The following is an 18,898-nucleotide window of genomic DNA, read 5'->3' as shown; positions in this document are numbered from 1 at the left end:
CTTCTGCCATCACACTACCTCTTTGTCATCTAACAACTGAACAGGCATTGTTCCTGGGCTTGGCTCAGGAAAGGGGACCTCGATGAAGAGTAAACTTCACATTTTCTGGGCTTCCTTTTCCTAGCGCCCAACAGGAGGAGGGCTGCCCAGTGTTTAGTGACCTCTGCTTTGGGTTAACGATCTGGATCTGGGCCCAGGGGAATAAGGAGCCTGTGAATAAGGGGAGCTGATTGTCAACGCCTCACCGTGGAGACGCTGAGAGGCAGAGCTCGCTTTGTCCTCGCTCCCTTGCCTTCTCCCCAGCCTCTTTGAATCTGTAGAAGCCGGTGGGGTTAGGCGGCAGACATTCATTCCTCACAAGCTCCTATTCAAGCGCTGTGCACCGACTCAGGCTCAGATGTTTCTACACTTAGGGCTTGTAAAACAGTGAAAGAAAGATAGCTGATAAACTTACAGAAAGCCTTCTGTTACAGGCTTGAAAAAAAGGATTGACTTATTTTTCTACTGAAACAGGAGTCTTGAAAAGCCCAAATTAAGGTGCAGAAAAAGGATGAAATAAGAACACTAAAAGGCCTATGCATACAGCTCTGCAAGCTATTTTCTCCCACACTTTCCCCAAGTGATACATATACACCTGAAATCGTGGGTTAAATCCAATTCACCTACCTTCACTGTCAAGGTCGTTTGAAGACTCGCACGTCCTCCAAGCAGCACAGGACCAAACAACGTATTTGACTGATAGTGTCCAGGAACTTGGAGTCAGCTGTGTCTTGCTGGAGCGGAGCTGGTTAAGACTAGATGGGACCACAGACCCTCCAGCTGGTTTTGCATAGTGACCTCCTGACGTCGGAGGGCTGAAAACTCCACTCTCAGAGCATGCAGAGGCCTGTAGCCTAGTTAAGCCTGCGCAGAACCGGGATTCCCGCACCGTTTTCCAATCACCATTCCCCACGCCCCCAAAGCCCTGCCAAGCCTCAGACCCCTGCGTCTTTACTCCTTATCCCATAAGTACCCCCACCTCTTGCCTTGGGGAGGCGGTTTTGAGGCTTTCGTCATTTCTTTGCTGGGCTGTCTTGCGAACAAGTCTTTTTGCTGCAAACCTTGGCGTCTCAGCATTTTGGCTTGCCGAGTGTCAGGCAAAATGAACCTGGTTCAATAACATCGTTCAAACTTGGAAAAAAGGTTTTTATTGCTGGATGGCTGGGAGGGGAACAGCCAAAACCTTCCTAAGTTTCTGTTTTTGACGGAACGGCTATAAGTAAAGCTTTTACCTGTTAAGGTCAAAACCTGTTAGGAAAACTAGGAAGTGGGTGAAATTCTTACCTCAAAGCCAAAAGTTGTTGGGGTGAGGGAAATGAGGAAATGGGAAATTTTTACCTCAAAGTCGAAACTTGTGGGGGAAACGGGAAATTTTTACCCCGAAGTCAAAACTTATTGGGGAAAACAAGGAAATCAGTGGTCCTCTTAATTACTGCTTTTCCAAGTATCCATTAAAGGGGCTGAGCTAGACTCATCCTGGAACTAGATGTCCTAGCTTAGTGATCTTTCCATACAACCAGGGCCCAAGTGTGACCTCTGCTTTAAAGTTGCTAAGAGTTGGCACGTAGGTGGGCTCAAGAGGATGGGTGGTGGTGTCAGCTCACCACTGGTTGGGAAAACCTCTCTGCCTTTCTACTCATCTGGAATAAATCTTTAGCTAGGGTTTAAGAGGTGAGGTCAGAGCAGCTGCACACTCACGTAAAGATTCAACTCCACAGTCTGCTGGTGAGGCTAAACAGCTGAGAGAGGAAGGGAACGCCATGTTACTGAAGGCAAGTTCGTGTGCCTGCCGCACCATGAGGCTAAACAAATGTTGGAGTTTGGTTCTGCAATAAATCTTTCTCTGCTCCAAGCAAGGAGGACGACAGGGTGGCTCAAGCCCAAGGAGATCCCGAACTCCCTGAAGGGTTTCAGTAAAGCATATTTAAAGGCCAGGTGAGGGAGGGAGTTGCAGGGTACACGATCTGCTCATGCACAGTTCTCTGGTTGATGCTGAGGGAACAAGGTGGTCAAAACTATCAAACCCTAGGCGCCAGAAGGTCTGGAGGCCAAGTGCTCTCGATCGTCAAGTAACTTCTTCCCATTGGTGGTGGCTTTTAGCATCTGAAACTCAGGAAATATACTTGAGATACTATTATCTGGGTCCTTCAGAGGAGCTACAGCAGAGGATATAGGGGAGGGGTTTGACCCTGGAAGGCTCCACAGGGTCCTGCTCGGTTACAACCAGGTGGCTCCTGCTTGCTTTAAAATTAGACCACTGAGGGCAAGAAAGAGGCAGATTTCAGTCACTTGGTAAACCGAAAGCAAACTTCTTTATTGTACACAGTACAGAATATAACGCAGCTTGGCAGGATGCATACGGCCCTGCGCAGGGGAAAGTATTTCAAATCAACTGGCAGGTTAAAGCCTTTCTGCACTGTAGACTTTCCACGCTCTGGAAAAAAGCCAAAACAAAATAAAAAACCCAAAACCATCAGGGAGGTGCGTGGGTCTGATGGGAATGCAACGGTGATGCCGCCAGCCTCTGTCCTGTGACAGCACAGGCCACGTGGCCTCAGCGGGGGAGGGGAGCTCAGGCTACAGAGGAGTCTCTTGTACTTGCTAAGACAGCAGAAATCCATCCAAAAAACCCAACAGAACCCGAACCCGGATAAGTAAAGAAAAGAAAAACAAATCCTATACAGCATTTACAACAAATAAATCTCTAGCCAGCAGGGGGTAAAATATGCATCTATGTATAGACTATGTGTAGGTTAGAAAGCTATAAATACGGTTTGGAAAGAGTCCTTTGATTAGAATACAGTGCTAATCAAGGCCCAAGCTAAAGGTTCAATACCTTTGTGGGCTAATTAGCTTCCAAGAGAGGAAAATTTTGTTTCCATAGCTATAAAATGCACCCCTTATCTCTGTGACCCTCTTCACAAATGTGATCCTGGTCACCAGGGGGACTGTTTGAGACTACAGAGCGTTCCATCAACAGAAAAGCATTTCAAAGCACGAGTCCTACCCTCACCTGTTCAGCACTGTCCTTCGAGTATGAAGAATAGCACAGTAATTCTTTATGTACTGAGTGTTAAGGGAAGCCCAGAACTCTCAGCAGAGCAGGCAGCAAGGTGCTACCACTTTCTAGTATCTTTTCCTCTACTTTGAGCTTAACTTTCATGTAGCTTTAGCCATGTTGTTTAAAACTCTTCCAATATAACAGCAATCAGAAAAAAACTTTTTAAAAAAAATGGCAGGAAACTAAGATGCTAGTACTGTTTTACCTGTCAGTGTCCCATGTTTAAGTCTCAAACCCTATTGAATCATATGCAGGGTTTAAAGTCTGAGAATTAAAGAAAAAGGAAAACAAAAACTGAAATGGAAGTTGTCATCAGTCATACCCAGAGAAGAATCCCTAGGGTTTCCACCAGGTGACCAGGTTTCAAATGGACATGATGTGTATTATGTACATATGCTTCCCAGAGAGGGCATGTGAGGGAACATGGGGGACTATACACATAGAATCTAAATGGTGTGTCCAGGCTACCCTGCACACCTCAAAAATGTACAACTCAGGTGCAAATGTTCCATCAGGCTGTCTGGTGCAGAAAGCACAAAGCAGGCAATAAAGAGGGCTTGCACTTGGCTAAGGGGGCGCCCCCAGCAAAGCCCCTTTCAAGCTGCAGCGTCTTCATAAGTCGGCACTGCCCTGTTTAAAGGATGCAGTGTAGAGTTACCAAAAGGTTTTTTGCTTTAAATACCAAAACTACAAAAATCAGTTTATAAACTGTTTTTTCCAAAACAACCACCAAAACAAAACAATCCCCCGAATCAAAGCAAAACAAAAATACTGTCAAAAGTGTTAATTACCCTGCTCCTAAAATTAAAGCCATCCACACACAGCCATATGACTGGGAAGAGAAAGGGAGCTTGCTCTGTTTGGTGACCACGTGGCCAGAAGGTTCCCAAGAGTAGCAATGGTTTGAGAACCACAGAGTGGGTAACAGCTGTTCATACTCTTCCCCCTTTTTTCCTAGACCAAGGGGAACCGTTTCAGATTGAGCTCGAAGAGCTCTCTGAATTTTGATTTGTAACCCTTCATGGTTTGAGCCTCCCCAGCTTAGCCTATCTCTTGTTCTATGGATTTGAGATTTTTCAATAAATTGTGCAAATCGGAGCCCTTCTAGGTAAAGTCATTTAGTAGTCTGTGATCCATGCAGATTGTCTCACACTCTGTCCTGGCTTGTGGGTATCACCCTGAACAAGGTATTGCTTTGCTGTATTGTCCATGGGAAGGAGGCTCCATTTCAATCTCCTCCCAGAAACCTTGTCAGGATCAGAGCTGAGGCACCAGCCTTTTGGTGGTTTTTCTGCCTCTCCCTGTTCCCACTCCTCAGCCAAGGTACCTGTCTTGAAGGGTGCCAATCCGGAGACAGCTTGGGTGCTCCAGATAATAGTCAAAGGGCAAGCTTTAGGAACAGCCAAAAACACAAACAAAACCACTGCCCTCGTTTGCCTGAATGGGAACTGCTAGCTCTAGGGTTGGCCGCTCAGCCGCTCAGAAACTTAGTAAGCAAAGCCTTCGGCATAGGGGAGGCTGCTGCAGCGGTCCACGTCCAGGAGGTAAGCTGGGTTGTCTTCAAAGTGGGTCAGTGGCAGGGTATCCTCCTCGCTGAGGTGGCACTCGGACTCCGCTTTCAGGAACGGACGCTGGTTGTCAGGGAAGGCCATGGAGAAAAGCGCATCAGGGTCACAGACAAACTTGTAGACATACCGCTCCCCAGCCACCTGAGAGAGAAAACACACCTCAGCAGAAGGCTCACCGGGCCACCTGAGAGAGCACACACCTTACAGGGCCCAGTTGGAACAGGGAGGGGCCGGGGCACCAAGGGAGGAAAAATGAGATATCTGTAAGTCATCAAGCTCTCGGGAAGCCTCAAAAGCGGCTCAGTGGTAGCTGATTATCCAAATCACTCAGATTTATTTTGATAAGTCGTGGGGACCTGCCAAGTGTTTTGTTGACACCACAGCTCAGCAGCTGAAAAAAAATCTGCATTTCAAAGTTATACTAGAAAGGTTCTTCTAACAGAAAATCCTCACTGTGCTATACTCGCAGCTTAGAATGGTTACGCTGAGGCTGGTGCCTGGTGTTACAAGAAGGCACAAGGATTGTACAGGAATTGGACCATGTGTTTGGTTACCTCCAAAGCTGACAGTCTTCACAGCACAGCTTTGTTAGTTTGAGGGGCCAGGAATTCAATCAGAGCTATGTGGAAATTTCAAGTTTGTTCCAAAGCCAAACAGAATTGCTTTTTGGCTTACCTGCAGTTTTAAATTCCTCATTCCATGGTTCTGCTAGACTGAAAAAACTGATAACTACCTTTGTGTGGGTTTTATGCATTATATTACTAGAACTGAATGGTCTTGATCATTCAGAAGCTTCACAGAGTTGATGAGCCATCTAGGTCGATGGGGTCACCCCTTGTCTGCTGGGTGTTTTAGCATCAGCACAAGGGGACACAGATCACTGGAAATCAAACCCAAGAATCGGTTTCACTCAGGTAACACAAAGGGACAAGGGAAAGCAGCTAAAACACTGACATTTTAGACTCAAATTCAAAATCTTGAGTTTAATCCTGCCCTTCAGTCATTCTGCTGTGATTCTAAAATCTTTTAGTTGCAGAAATATGGGTTTGTTTTCGGTCTTGGGTTTAAAAAGTATGTTGCTATGCAGCAGGTTATAGAGGTAACAGCACAATTATCCAAATATGCCTTAAACATGACTTTATGGGGACTACGTCTAGTCAGAGTGTGGGCATCTGCACCACCGTTCCTCGGAATTCAAACACCAGGAATCAGGGGCTGTGTGTGTGTGAAACTGGACGATCAGCAACTTCACCAGTAAGCTAAGTCTTAAGGATGGATGTATATAATCAAGTCACCCCTATTCATTTTTTTTCAAAGCCAGTTTTATGTTAAATCTCTGGTTCCCCACCCCAAGCCTGAGTTCATGAAGTGGAGGAGCAAGGCAGGAAGACATAGTGGAAATACTAGATCAGAAGCTAGGAGGGGATGGCTTCCAGTCCTGGTTCAGTGCCTCACAAGTCTTAACCTCTATGAACCTCAATTTCTCTTTCAAAAACTGGACGGTAGGGACTACAGCTTTCCTAAGTCCCTCCCCACACTGACATGCTACCACTCCTTCTACTTAGTTCTCATTTACTCATGAGGCATATAATAAGCGTTACAATGATCCCTTACATTGGCTAGCACATTACTGTTTCTAAAACATTTTCACATATATTACCCTTTGAGATTAGAGATTACGATCGACATTTTTATTGGAAATGTTAGGCTGACTTTCTCTAAAGCATAAATAAGTGGGAGTGTTAGGATCTGAACCCACTCAAGCCTCATTCCTGTGCCTTCCTGTTTTGTTCTCAGAGTTTTCCTCTACCTCCTTAGAAAACCTAGGAACTAGTCATAGGGACAACTCACTGCCATCCGTTCAAGTTAACTGGTTACATTCCCTCGGATATGGAGCTGGGAACAGCAAAGGAATGACAGCCCTCCTTCCTGAATTTAGGATTCCACCTGATAATGTTAACACTGACAGGGGAGAGTGGTTGTATGAAGTTTCGGGGGGAAGTGACTGGTAATGGGTTCAGGGTTTCTTTTTTGGGGTGAAAAATTCTAAAGTGGTAGTGGCTGTACTATTGTCAACATATTAAAAACCACTGAATTGTACTCTTAAAAAAAAAAAGTGGAGGGAGGTACGGTGGAGTGACCACCTGTCCTAGGGTATCTATTAACTCTGCCAGCACTGAAACCAAACCCTCAGTTCTGCCCCCGAGGAGCTGACACTCCTGTGGCAGATACTGACAAGTAATGTAGTGATTTACAATACCAGAGAGGAGGGGGGTGATGGAGACGCACACAGGTGCTCTCAGAAGCAGAGAAAGGGACCGTAAAGTAACTCAGCCTGAGAACTTCAAATTCTTGGAGTGAAAAGGTGATTACTGAGAAAACAAGCAGAGGCTGGCCAGGTAATGAAGGCATTAGGAATGTTCTTAAGTAGGATGATAGTCTAATAAGGTTTTCATTTTACAGTATGCTTGACAACTTGAATGTGACTTGTATTCTTTGGTCAACAGATACTATATTAAGAGAAAGATGGCTATGCCAGTGAAAGCAGCCAAGTACAAGTTGGTAAAGGGGGGTTAGATGGTGCTCAGACTGGGAACAGCCTGTATGAAGCACTAAAAAGTCTGGATTTTATCCAGAAGACCATCCATGAACAGCTGTTTTAATAAGGTGATGAGAGGAATATGGGGCCACATTACCACCTGCCTATGAGAAAGATAAACCTGGCTTTAACGTAGACAAATTCTCCGCAAGCAATGACCCAGATATCTCTGCCAAATGCATCTTGGCTACTACCATGTAGATGGCCTAAATGTATAAATGCTAGAATCTGGGTAACAGTTACAGCATAAAATCTGGTGGCTAAGAAAAATCAAGGATTTGCCACTCTCAGCTCCTGCCTACCCACAGCATTTCAAACCTGTGGTCCTTTACCACTTATCAGTGAGGACTTGGTATTGGCTTCCTCAAAACACGCTTTATCCTTTATTCTGCAACCTGCTACCAGGTGATTCTGCTGCCATTTTACAAACCTTGGATTTAACTTGTTCCAGTTTCTGAGAAAGAGAAATGAGACCTTCTTACTTCTCTAATACTTAAGAGTATTAAACCAACATATTTGGAGGTCTTGGCGTTTTAATAACTAAAGACTTCAACTAAGCTCTCATGGGAGCAGAGACTTTCAAGTTGATTCCCTCACTTGTTCCTTTATGGGTATAATGGTTGTCCTAAGTGTCTGGAGTTTTCATGAGGAGAGGCAGTATAAGGAAAGAAGAGGAGCCTAATTTTCCTACAGTGTGTTCCACACATAATCCCTGGTTTTCACGTACCCAAGATCATTAAAGGTGCTCTTTATCTCATTTCACTCTTACGTTGGTTTTTCCAAGATTTTCCTACCACAGAATCACTCACGAGGCTAACATTTTCTCCCAGCCGCCATGATACCCGTCTCACTACAGAGGCCCTGAACACATCTCAGACTGGTCTGTGTCTCAGGACTGCTCACCTTCTGCATGATGCCCTTTTCATAGTAATAGCGTAGGGATCGGCTGAGCTTGTCATAGTTCATGGCCGGCCGGTTCTTCTGGATGCCCCAACGCCGAGCAACCTGAAGAGACAGGAAAGTAATGGAAACTCGCTCCCTGGGCCTAGTGGTTTTTCTCCCAATCCCAAGAGAGCCAGTTCTACAACCCGACTGCTTTGGTCAGTGATCCGTTTCTCTAATCTGGAAGGAAAAGCATTTAATTCCCTCAAGACCAAACATTCAACCAAGGTGATGATTCAGTCACAATGCTAAGAAGTGAGACCTAGCGGTGGAAGAATCCTAGCACTTTAAGATAAGAGAGGGCTTGGCTGGTGTCCCAGAGGAAGCAGGCTCTCCACGGTTTCTCCACATATGAATTATTGACCAATACCCATAGACCATTAACATGTTGCCATTAAGTGCTATGGTTTCTGTAGCAGTCAATAAGGAATAATTAGAGTGGTCATTCCTGAAACATTAGAAACACACTAGTGAGTTGCTAATGGGGCCAGCAGAGCAAAAGTTCAATTCTAATAAGATTGGAGAGGGGCTGGGAGATGTTTACTTATTGCAGCTCATGGAGTAAAGGAGAATCAGATCATTTCAGCCTGCTGCCATCCAATCCCCTGCTCCCAGCAGACCTGCAGAATGGACATTAAAACACGTAGCACCATTATCTACTTAATGAAAAATTAACAAGGCTTCCCAAACAGTTCTGCAATGCATTATATCTAACCCAGTCCACCTGAGGTGCAGTGTTGGGCGATCTAATTGGAGCTTTGGGTAAAGAAGCCTTACAGCAAGAAGACTCCCTAGTAGAGTTCAGCAGGACAGCCATGCAATCTCCGTCCAAGCACCCCAACAGCCCGAATCCTACTGAAAAGGGTGACTGTCGTTTGGTAATTTTCGTTTGTATTATCTTGGATTTTATTTAGTTTTTGTGACTCACTTGTAAGTTTTTGGCTTGTGGTTACCCTTTTTTGTAAGTCTATTAAAAGGATGACTGTCAAGGCAGGAGAATTACCCCCGAAATCTGAGATCTTCAAGTGTATGCAAACCAGGGGTCATGCTTTGAACATTTCAGGTCAGTCTCGGAAACTTAAAAACCAAAATAACTATTCCTTTGGCCTTAAAAAAAAAAAAACAAACAAAACAAAACAAAACACCACCAGATGTTAAACGTGGAAATGAGAAGTAGGGAGACTGCAAGTGGAAAAGTAGATCATAAAATCACATTTCACTTAAAGTACTTTTAAGAAGTATTCAGGGCAGAATGAGAGCAACATCTTCCAAATTCAGGATTTTAAGGTGACCTTTAATAAACACCAGAAATGATCTGATAGATGAGGAATGCATCTGTCCTAATTATTACAGTAATTCGACAGCCATGATTCCACTCTGCCTTGCAAGAAACTGAAAGTGAAACGTCCGTTCATTTGCTCCGTGCCCCCATGGCACACACAATGTCCCTGGCCCTCCTCCTTTCTCCATATTGCATCCATTCAACTCTTTGAAATGGCCCCAAAGGCAATATTAACCAAAAATACTTTCCCCTGGTTAGAGAAGAAACATTTTAAACAAATAGAAATAGTGGTAAGAAAACCTGCTAAATCAATACATGTCCTTTTACCCTGCTCAAAAGAACTGACACTCTGAAACTGTACTTGAACTGCGATCAGCCATAAGTGATGCAGGGATCCTAAAAAGCCCCACCTCATCATTTTACTATATTCAGTGGTGGAATATGCTTCAACTTCAGCCTTGACCTCTGCTGTCACTTGCATATGCAGTAGCTTACTGGAGAGGGGTTTTACATATGCACAGACTTCAAAGCAGCTCTGGTAGCCATAGTGACTGACTCATCCTCTTGGGCCAGGGCCCTGTGATTTGGTAGCCCTCACCAGGACTGCTCCTTTTGCAATAATCATGATGCGGCACAACTGCAGAGCAGCTGGGAATTAGGGCTGCCCCGTTTCTGGGGGAAGGGGAGCAGGCACTAGCTGGCTACTAGCTCTTTCATCTTTTACATTCATTACGTTGATAGCAGGCATCTTGAGGATGGAGGCCGAAAGAGTTTAAAAAAAAAAACAACCTTGCGTATTTCTTCCTTAAGAGAGCAGCCACAGCACAGGGAGTGGCTCTTTCTAGCAGCCTGTCCTTTTAAACTTCCCCATGCCATCAGTTATCTGCCACATGTTCAACAAACAACCCTACCCCCCAAAATATTCATTAATGCAGATTCACAGTTAAAATGGCTCCAGATTAAAGCCGAGTCAGTCATAATTGAGAGGGTGCTAAGCTGGATGCCTATCAAAAGACATTTGATTAGGGGGCCTGCCAAAACGCAGTTCTAAAACCACAATTTCCATGCACAGTGTAATGGATATTATGGATAATTACCCAGAGTGCACTACTCAGCCACACAGCTGCCTACAATTACGTCCCCAACAGCTTCCTCCTCCGCTTCACCCCTCACGCTCCCCCCGCGACAACTTAGAGCTTCTTCCAGGAGTTGGTATCTTCCTGACATCAACAAGGAGGGCCGACAGAGTTACACAAGGAGTAGAGAGGGGAAAAAACTCAAAGGCTGCCTGTCCCGAGGCTGAAGTGCACACGTGGAAGGAGCTGACCCTGGGTTAAGAGAACAGAACATGCCAAGTTCAGGGAGTGCTCAGGGATTTGAAGGTGCGATGGAAAGAAGTACTTTCTGAAGAAACAAAGCTGTCCAATCAGCTGAGGGAGGCTCAGGGCTGCCACAGGCCTCTCACGTGACTTGGCCGCTTGGCATTTATGAGCACTCTGGGTTAGTATCTCTTTCTTTATTAAGTAAGAAAGCCGAGGCCCTCTGCCATCTGTTCATCACTTTCTTTACCACTGGTAGGAGAGCAGAAGATTTAATAACAGCTTTACAAAGGGTCATAACCAGGTCTACCTGCAGCTGTACAGCCTGTGCTCGGGCCCGAGGCACCGGCAATAAAGTCATAAAAGCTCCTGTTTGTGAAATGAGATCAATCAATAAGGGCTGCCCACAAGACAGACTTTCAAAAAGCCTCAGTGAGTCTGGGCGACGTGCTCTCCTCAAGCCTCACATAAACCAGGCCATGTTGTGAGGAAAAGAACGTGGAGCGGATGGCTCTCCAGTGTGGCTGGAAGCCCAAACCACGGCTTCGCTTCTCCATGACTGAGCCAAAAAGAAACCCTTTGAAAAGCACGGCAGAACTGAACTCTGGCTCTGAAGGCAGATCGAGTCTTAACAGACCCTGTTTACAGTGAGATTTTGACACGTTTCCATCTTCATGCATGACAAGAGGCAGGGAACACCATACGTATATCTGCCTTTACTGAAGCCTTCCTCTCTCGCCTACCAGTCAGGATTCTTCCTAAGTTTCCAGTCCATACATTTTCCTTTTATCATCTTAATTTTCAGGCCATGTTCTTGTAGATCAGGTGACAGCTTGTTACCTCCTGCTGTTCACCCTGGTGCCCACCTCTCTCCCCTTGTGTGCTAAAGAGAGCCCTGGAACTGATCAACCAACATCTGCAACTGCAGTTCCTGCTCAAACGCCTTCCAAGAGCAGTGTTCTCAGTTCAGTCACACCCAACCCCAAGGCCCCTTTTACTCTGATGGCTTACTATATAACGCCACCAAAAGAAGCATATGTCAGATCTTCAGGGACGTTATTTCTCCATTCATAATCTCCCTAAATTCTAAATCAAATAGAAATGAAAAATCAACCCCTTTGAAATATGCCAAACTCATTTAAATAAGAGCCTGATTTAACTTACTCTGTTATGTGATATTCAGGAAAGGGGTTTCATGATGTGTCTTCATGTAGCCTGATACAGGCTATGCCATATGAGGGCCAACACCAAAACAAGCTGGTATCACTGAAGGAACCCTTAACAAAAGACTTTCAGGTTTTGGTGGGGGGAGGTAATCAGGTTTATTTTTTAGAGGAGGTACTGGGGAGTTGAACCCAGGACCTCATGCATGCTAAGCATGTGCTCACACTTAAGCTATACCCTCCCCCATGACAAAGATTTTCTAAGAGAGAACAGACCCTATTTGACTGTGAGTCTTCATGGCCTCACTGCAGAAGTATTAATAATGCTTTTTATAAAACTCTCCAGTGGAGATCTCTGCCTGTCCGTGAAATGTAGATTATCCTACTAATAGAAAAAAAACTGCCAAGCCCACTGGCCAGGTCAGAACCTGAACAAGAAAGAGCACATTTAACACAGTAAAAAGACTCAATGGAGAACTAAACAGGAACAAATGTCATCAACAAATCAAGTCAACTGAGCCCAGCATCCAGCGCTTACCTCCTCGGGTTCTATCAGCTTGAACTCCATGCCTCTGCCTGTCCAGGCAATGAAGTGGGCATTGGCTGGGTCGTCAAGCAGGGTAACGAGGAATTGCCACAGCTGAAGGGAACCTCGCCTCTGGTAAGGGGGTCCCTCCCGATACATGGTGGGTTCCTGTTTGACTTTGCCTGTTTGGGCCAAAGATATATATGCAGTACTTTAGTCTTGGGTTTTTCAGGTGATTTGGGTAAACGCCAATTTGGCATTAATAAGACTGACTAAGGTGCTTTGATGTCTCGAACCCTCCAGCTTAGCAACAAACTGGATGAGGGGGCTACTTACCTTCCAATCTCTCAGGAACAACACAAGTGTCGTCAAAGTACAACCGGGGATCTTTTTCATATGGAAAACCTGAAGGAGAATTTAAAAAGAAAGACCACGTTGCTTAACAAACTCTATCTGTGGTCTATGAAAACTCTGGATTTAAGGACTAACACAGGATTCTACCGGTTCAGGTCCTAAGCCCTGTGAATGCTGTATCTATGACAGACGGAATTTTGGGGACTTCAAAAGGACTTAGGCATTCGTGTTCTGATGTATCACCCGCACTTGAGTCAGTGGCATCAATTCCCGCTGTTAGAGCGAAGACTGCAGGGAAGCCCTGAGTCACCGGTACGTTCCTTCACATCTTGCTTAAGAGGTCTGCATGGATCAGTGTTGCTGTGACTAAGCCTTTGTATCTGAAAAGACATCTCATCTATTTCAGTTGGCCTCCCTGGGTGGGATTTGGTTGATCTATACATAGTCTCACCACTTTCCTTTTAGCTAATATTAATTTCAACCGTTCTTACAGCTTGTCCAGGCTGCCCACACACCTCATTCAATTATGAAAGAGCTTAGAGGGTAGAAAATGATGCCAAAATGAGTAAAGACTTGGGCCTGTGGAGGACTGTGACAAGCAATAATCTTAAAGGCAAGGTGGAGGGTATTATCACCTCTAGACGCTGTGGAAGGGACCTGAAGAGATTTCCTGGCAATAAAGCTGATTCATGTATAGATAACAAATCAGAAAGAGGAACTGACTGGTCTAACAACAGATGTAAGTGGGAATGAAAGGAAGGTAGGGCAAAAAGTTGAAGGGGTCAAGGAAAAAGAAGGAGGGCCTGGCATTCTGCACCCATTTGCCCTTAATATGTATTCAACGCTGACCACCAGGCACCCTGACAAGATCAGCAGCTCAAACCAAAGCCAGTGAGTAGTCAGGCGTGATGAGACCACCTCTGCCTGTGGCCCAGCCTGTTTCAGGGATGTCCTCTCCTTTCCTCGCACACTTCTCAGGAGGAAGCACCAGGAGCTCCTGCCGGCTCAGCAGTGTTCCCTGTGCTCTGTTCTCTGATTCATCTGGCTTGTGGTCCAGGCACGTGAGTGTTGGGTATGCGGTGGGGGCAGGCAGGGGAGGCCACTCTGCTGTGAAGGGCTAGCATTAGATTTTGAGAGGGATTCGGGCTATGACTTAAAAAACCCATGGGAAAAGGCACCGAGAAATCTGTTCCTTTTTTCCTTTACAATCAGCCCAGATCAAGTTCTTGGCAGGAGGAGCACTACTTTTAAGAGGCCTGGGGTTGGGAAAACACTGCCCAACTTGGAGGAAACAAATTGTTTTAAGGTTTGGTATTACTCACTTTTGTTTCCTCAGCCCCAAGCATTATTTGTTTGCTTAACTACATCAAAGGAGGTATATTTTATTACTTAATCCAGTATTTATGCCAGGCACTGTGCTAGAAGGGGGTAGATGGGGAGAAGAATACAGACTCAATGCTTGCTCTCAGGGAGCCTATATCCTAACTGGTGGAGGCAGACAACAACGTAGGAAAAGAAAGAAATGAGACGTAGTGTGGAACAGTAAAGAGTGTGGACCTTGGAGCCAGATGGACTTAGATTAACTGTGACCTTGAACAAGTTAATCTCTCTATGCTCCAGTTTACTCATCTGAAGACTGGGGAAGATAACTCCTACCTTATAGAGTTGCTGGGAGAGTTTAATGAGTTGATATATATTCTGTTCCACTGAACTACTTATCTTTGCAACAGAGCTGGGAATAGCTCCTGCTACGTAAGTGTGCAATACATGATAGTTAAAAAAAAAAGTAAGATAGTACTTATCACGATGTGCACTTACTATGAAGATAAAGCTCTCACATTATCCAATTCTGTCATGTATTCTAAATTCCTTGAGGATAAGGACCATATCCTGAAAATCTTAGCATCTTCATAGCACCTGGTACATAAGTGCTCAATAAATATTTGAATAAATATGAGGGAATCTATAGTCTTTGTTTAAAAAAAAAAGGGTTTAAGAATGCAACACTAAGTTACAGATTCAGGGACTCCCTATAATCTTCCAGTTTGGTACTAGGAAGCTGACTTGTGTGACAAACTGTTAAACTTCATATTAGCAACAAGAATTACATAATCCATCAAACTTCATGCTTTTTAGCTTGGCTGCCAGGAAGCTATGAATTTCTTGACTTTCCACATGGATTTTGATACTCCAGTGACATTTTAATGGCTTTATTATAAAATCACAGGTAAACTACAAAGTTTTTACATGCCTATCAAACCTGCCATGTTATTTTTGGAGCTTTTCTTCCTCTGAGGTAAGGATAATACCTTCACAGTATATAAGGGAAAAAAATGTAAACCTAGATTAAATTCTAGGTCTGGTTTTCAAATTAATCAGATGAAAGTCCTGCCCATGAGAGTCATTTTGGTGTATTCTGTGGTTTCTAGTCACTGCCACATGTATTTCTCTAAAACATCTGGAAGATGCTGTTGGTTTAAGTGAAATTTAAGTCAGTTGAATTTGCACAGCAGTTACATCAGTTGTGGCCACAACCATCTAATCACTCAAAGGTGGCAGGAAGGAAGAACCTGTTTGAGGGGCAAAGTCGAAATGAAAGATTGAACATAGTATGCAAAGATTCCAGGTGAACGCTAAGGCAGGATGGCTATCTTAGAAATCACAGATGCCAATCAGAAACACTTGTCTCACTAACTGTTTCACGGGCATCTGTAGTCAAGCCTGTTTAAGAAAGAGAAAAACCATGTCAGGGTAATTTAGGGCAATTAAGAATGCAGATCGCTTTGAAACTAACTTTTTCGATGTGTGTGGGGTCAGGGGAAGGAACGGGAAAGAGAAGGGGGGGGGAAACACACAAGCTTGCCAGATACTGTGTGTAGTAAGCAGCCCCAATGTCTTACTAAAAATATTTCCTTTAAGAGCATGCTCCTTGCTAAATGTTGTAATTATGCAAAATGTTTTACTCCCTCCTAGTCTGCCCACTGCAGACATCGATTACTGCTGTAGAAACATTTGGGAACCTGGAAGAGAGCCCCACACAGCTGTGCCGATCATAGTCAGAGGTCCACTAGACAACCCTTCCTTCCCAGGGCTGGGCGCTCACTCAGAATATCCCTGGGTGCCTGTGGCAGCCAGGCTGTGTCTCCCCTCTAAGTCAGCAGGAAGCAGCTACTTACAGAAACCACTGTTGGGAACCAGTCACTCACAGTAACTAGCCAGTTCTTCCCAGTGCAATCTTAACCAGCTCTTTCAACCTTCCTCTAAAACTCTGGAGAACAGTGGTCGTCACCCTTGGACTCGTACTAGAATCACCTGGGAGCTTTAAACTACTGACGCCTGGGTCCCACCCCAGAATTTCTGATCTACTTGCTCTGGGTGATGCCTGGACACAAGCTTTAAAAGCTCCGCAGGTGATCCTAACGTGCAGCCAAAGCTGAGACTCAAAACTCTGTAGTAGTTCTCAAATGCGAGTGTGCATCAGGATGGCCCAAAAGGCTCATTAGAACAGAGTGCTGCCCCCCGCCCCCCCTGGAGTCTCTGATTCAGTAGATTTGGGGTGGGTCCTGAGAATTTGCATTTCTAACAAGTCCCAGATGAAGCTGATGTCACGAGTTGGGACCATGCTGCTCTGGGTATTTACAGACAGATGCATAGGACAGGAAACAAGAGCTACTTCTGGGGGATCTGTTCTAGGAAAGAAATCCTTTCCTGTTTCAATGTTCAGAAGAGATGTCCTGAAGGTTCCATCTCAAGCTGTGACATAGTTCCTAAGTTCCAGTTTATCTACAGCAGTATAACTTCCTTGTATGGAAATGTGGAAACCAGTTGATTCAGCTATTATTTCTTAAAAGTTAAGGTCATTACTACTGACACTGATGGCAGCCCTCACAGGTCAGGTGTGTGCCTCAAACCCTGTGTGCAAGGTAACTGCAGATCACAGTCAATGAGCTCTCATGTTCATGAGCCAAGGAAGGTTTAAACCATGATCTCAAAATCTTAGCCTGGTAACTTAGCAATTTTAAGCTTCCTTGAATATTATTTTTTTAAAAAGCTACTTACCCTCATGGCTGCTGGAGAAATAGCCCCCTCTCATGTAGGACGACTGGCAGTTAGGCACTTCTGAAAGAGACAGGTGTACACACTCCTGTCAATAGTTACTGCAGCTGAATCAGCACATCGGTCCAACCGCAGCTCTGCAGTAAAGCCCCTAACCCTCTTCTGATCTAAGGTCATGTCTTTTTGGTCTTGTCCTCTGAAAGAGGTATCATGCCAATAAGTATCATGGGAAGCACTGTAACCCGCCATCTGAAAGGACTCTTGACTTGCAAGCAAGAGAACTGGGAAGGAAAAATGGTATGTCGCTCTCAAAACTTGCTCAATTTAGAAATTAATTAACATCAAATCTGGTGACAGTTAATGATAGAAAAAGAAACTGGCTTTCAAAAAGTCAACGTGGTCTTCTGCCTATACTGACTCAAGGGCTTTGGTTTGGAGGGGCAGGAAGATAACTTTAGATCTTTCCCAGTTTGCAGTCCTTTACTGCTGATGGTTGTATCTAATTCTGCTCCAAGAGGTGAGGGTATTTTTGGGTCAAAGAGATTAGGGGATTTGAAGTCATGAAGCTAAGATGAGGACAGGCAGGAGTGGGGGACTGCAGCTTGGCAAGCACACTTCTGCCATGTTGGAACCGTTAGAATGAAACCCATGTTGAGGTGATCTTTTCTTCAGGCACCATGTTACCAAGGCATCCATAGAGACAGTGAGCTGAGCCCACATGGAACTGGGCCTTTACCCCAGGAACATGTCTCAGATCAAAGAATTGCAGATACGGTAATATCTGTTGGGGGTCTTGCTTTAAAGGAGTTGGATGGGCTGAAAAACTCATAGGACCGATTAAAATGTCAATCTCAAAGGAAAAATGTTGCTGGTTATGCCTGCTCCTGAGAAAAAAACACATCAAACCCTTCAGGAGGAATGCCGATGAACATTTTAAGCTGTCAGTACCTACACTTGGTAATTTTTCCATCATAAAGCAACAGATATCTCCCTTCTGCCTACCTCCTAGTCTTTCCATAACCAATTTCTGCCTGAGTTGAGCAATCCCTGTATCATCTCAGAGAAGGCCAAGAGAAAATTCTATATCCTATTCCACTTGCAAAAGCCATTGAGTACATACTGCCCCACCCCTGCCCCAGGGTCTTCAAGAAAAGCACACATGGAAAAGGTTGATAACCTACCCATCACCCTCAAATTCCTTTAGCACCAACTGCAAAAAGGCAAAAATCTTATTTAAAAAAAAAAAAAAAGGAAATGAAGAGGAGGAAAGAGTTTCTAAATGTGCAAGCTGCAAAATTCCAACTCTCCATTCCCCTAATGATCTCACTGAATAAGCCTGGCCTGTAAGATATGTAGTCAGCAAATGAGTGTGTGGGTGGGAGTGGAGAGAACCCCCAAAGATAGTTTAAACTTCTTGATGTGCTTAAGTTTCTGGACAAGAGGTAACCCAAAACCAAACAATAGGTGTTCTAACATGTTATATACTTCTCCCTGTGTGTACCAGCAGCAGCTGAAGGACACAGGAATTTTCCCAGATGGAAGTATTGTAATAGAGCAGGGGATCCTATGAAGTGGCCAACAGGCCAAACTTCTCCATGACGTACCCAGCACCCATACAGCTATGACATATCAGGTCCTTTCTGAGAACACCGCTCATCTCAAGAATAGAAAGAATCCCATCCTACACGTGGACTCACACTGGGGGTTTAATGCATCGTTGTATTCAAAAAAGCCACAAACCTAGAGGTAGGATTAAAACGCAGACATTACATACCCAGTGTCCAGTGACTCTAAGATAACAGGTTTTTAAAAAGGGGGCATCACGGAGACTGGACCTCAGCAATCCACTTTTGAATGCCCACTGCGCCTCCTATCATTTGCATGGCTTTTCTGTTTTGTATCCAATTACACACAAACATGTTTGCTTTACTAGCTCCTAAGTTCTTTGAGGGCAAACTTTGTAAGACTATTCCCCATAGCCCCGCACAT

General features: G+C 44.6%; 1 protein-coding gene across 1 annotated transcript in view; it reads right to left on the bottom strand.

The window, feature by feature from the left end:
* Window positions 1-2,332: 2,332 nt before the first annotated feature.
* ETV5 (ETS variant transcription factor 5) overlaps window positions 2,333-18,898 on the bottom strand; it is a 55,158-nt gene continuing 38,592 nt past the window's right edge. The window contains exons 9-13 of the mRNA XM_032482815.1: window positions 16,913-16,972; window positions 12,836-12,904; window positions 12,512-12,681; window positions 8,171-8,272; window positions 2,333-4,809 (exon numbers count right to left, since the gene is read on the bottom strand). Coding sequence (XP_032338706.1) covers window positions 4,588-4,809; window positions 8,171-8,272; window positions 12,512-12,681; window positions 12,836-12,904; window positions 16,913-16,972 — 623 coding nt within the window. The 3' untranslated portion in view covers window positions 2,333-4,587. The remainder of the gene's footprint in view (window positions 4,810-8,170; window positions 8,273-12,511; window positions 12,682-12,835; window positions 12,905-16,912; window positions 16,973-18,898) is intronic.

The sequence above is a fragment of the Camelus ferus genome, chromosome 1 (assembly GCF_009834535.1).
Source record: "Camelus ferus isolate YT-003-E chromosome 1, BCGSAC_Cfer_1.0, whole genome shotgun sequence".
In the NCBI taxonomy this organism is placed as follows: Eukaryota; Metazoa; Chordata; class Mammalia; order Artiodactyla; family Camelidae; genus Camelus; species Camelus ferus.
This window is presented reverse-complemented; position numbering and strand designations above follow the sequence as displayed.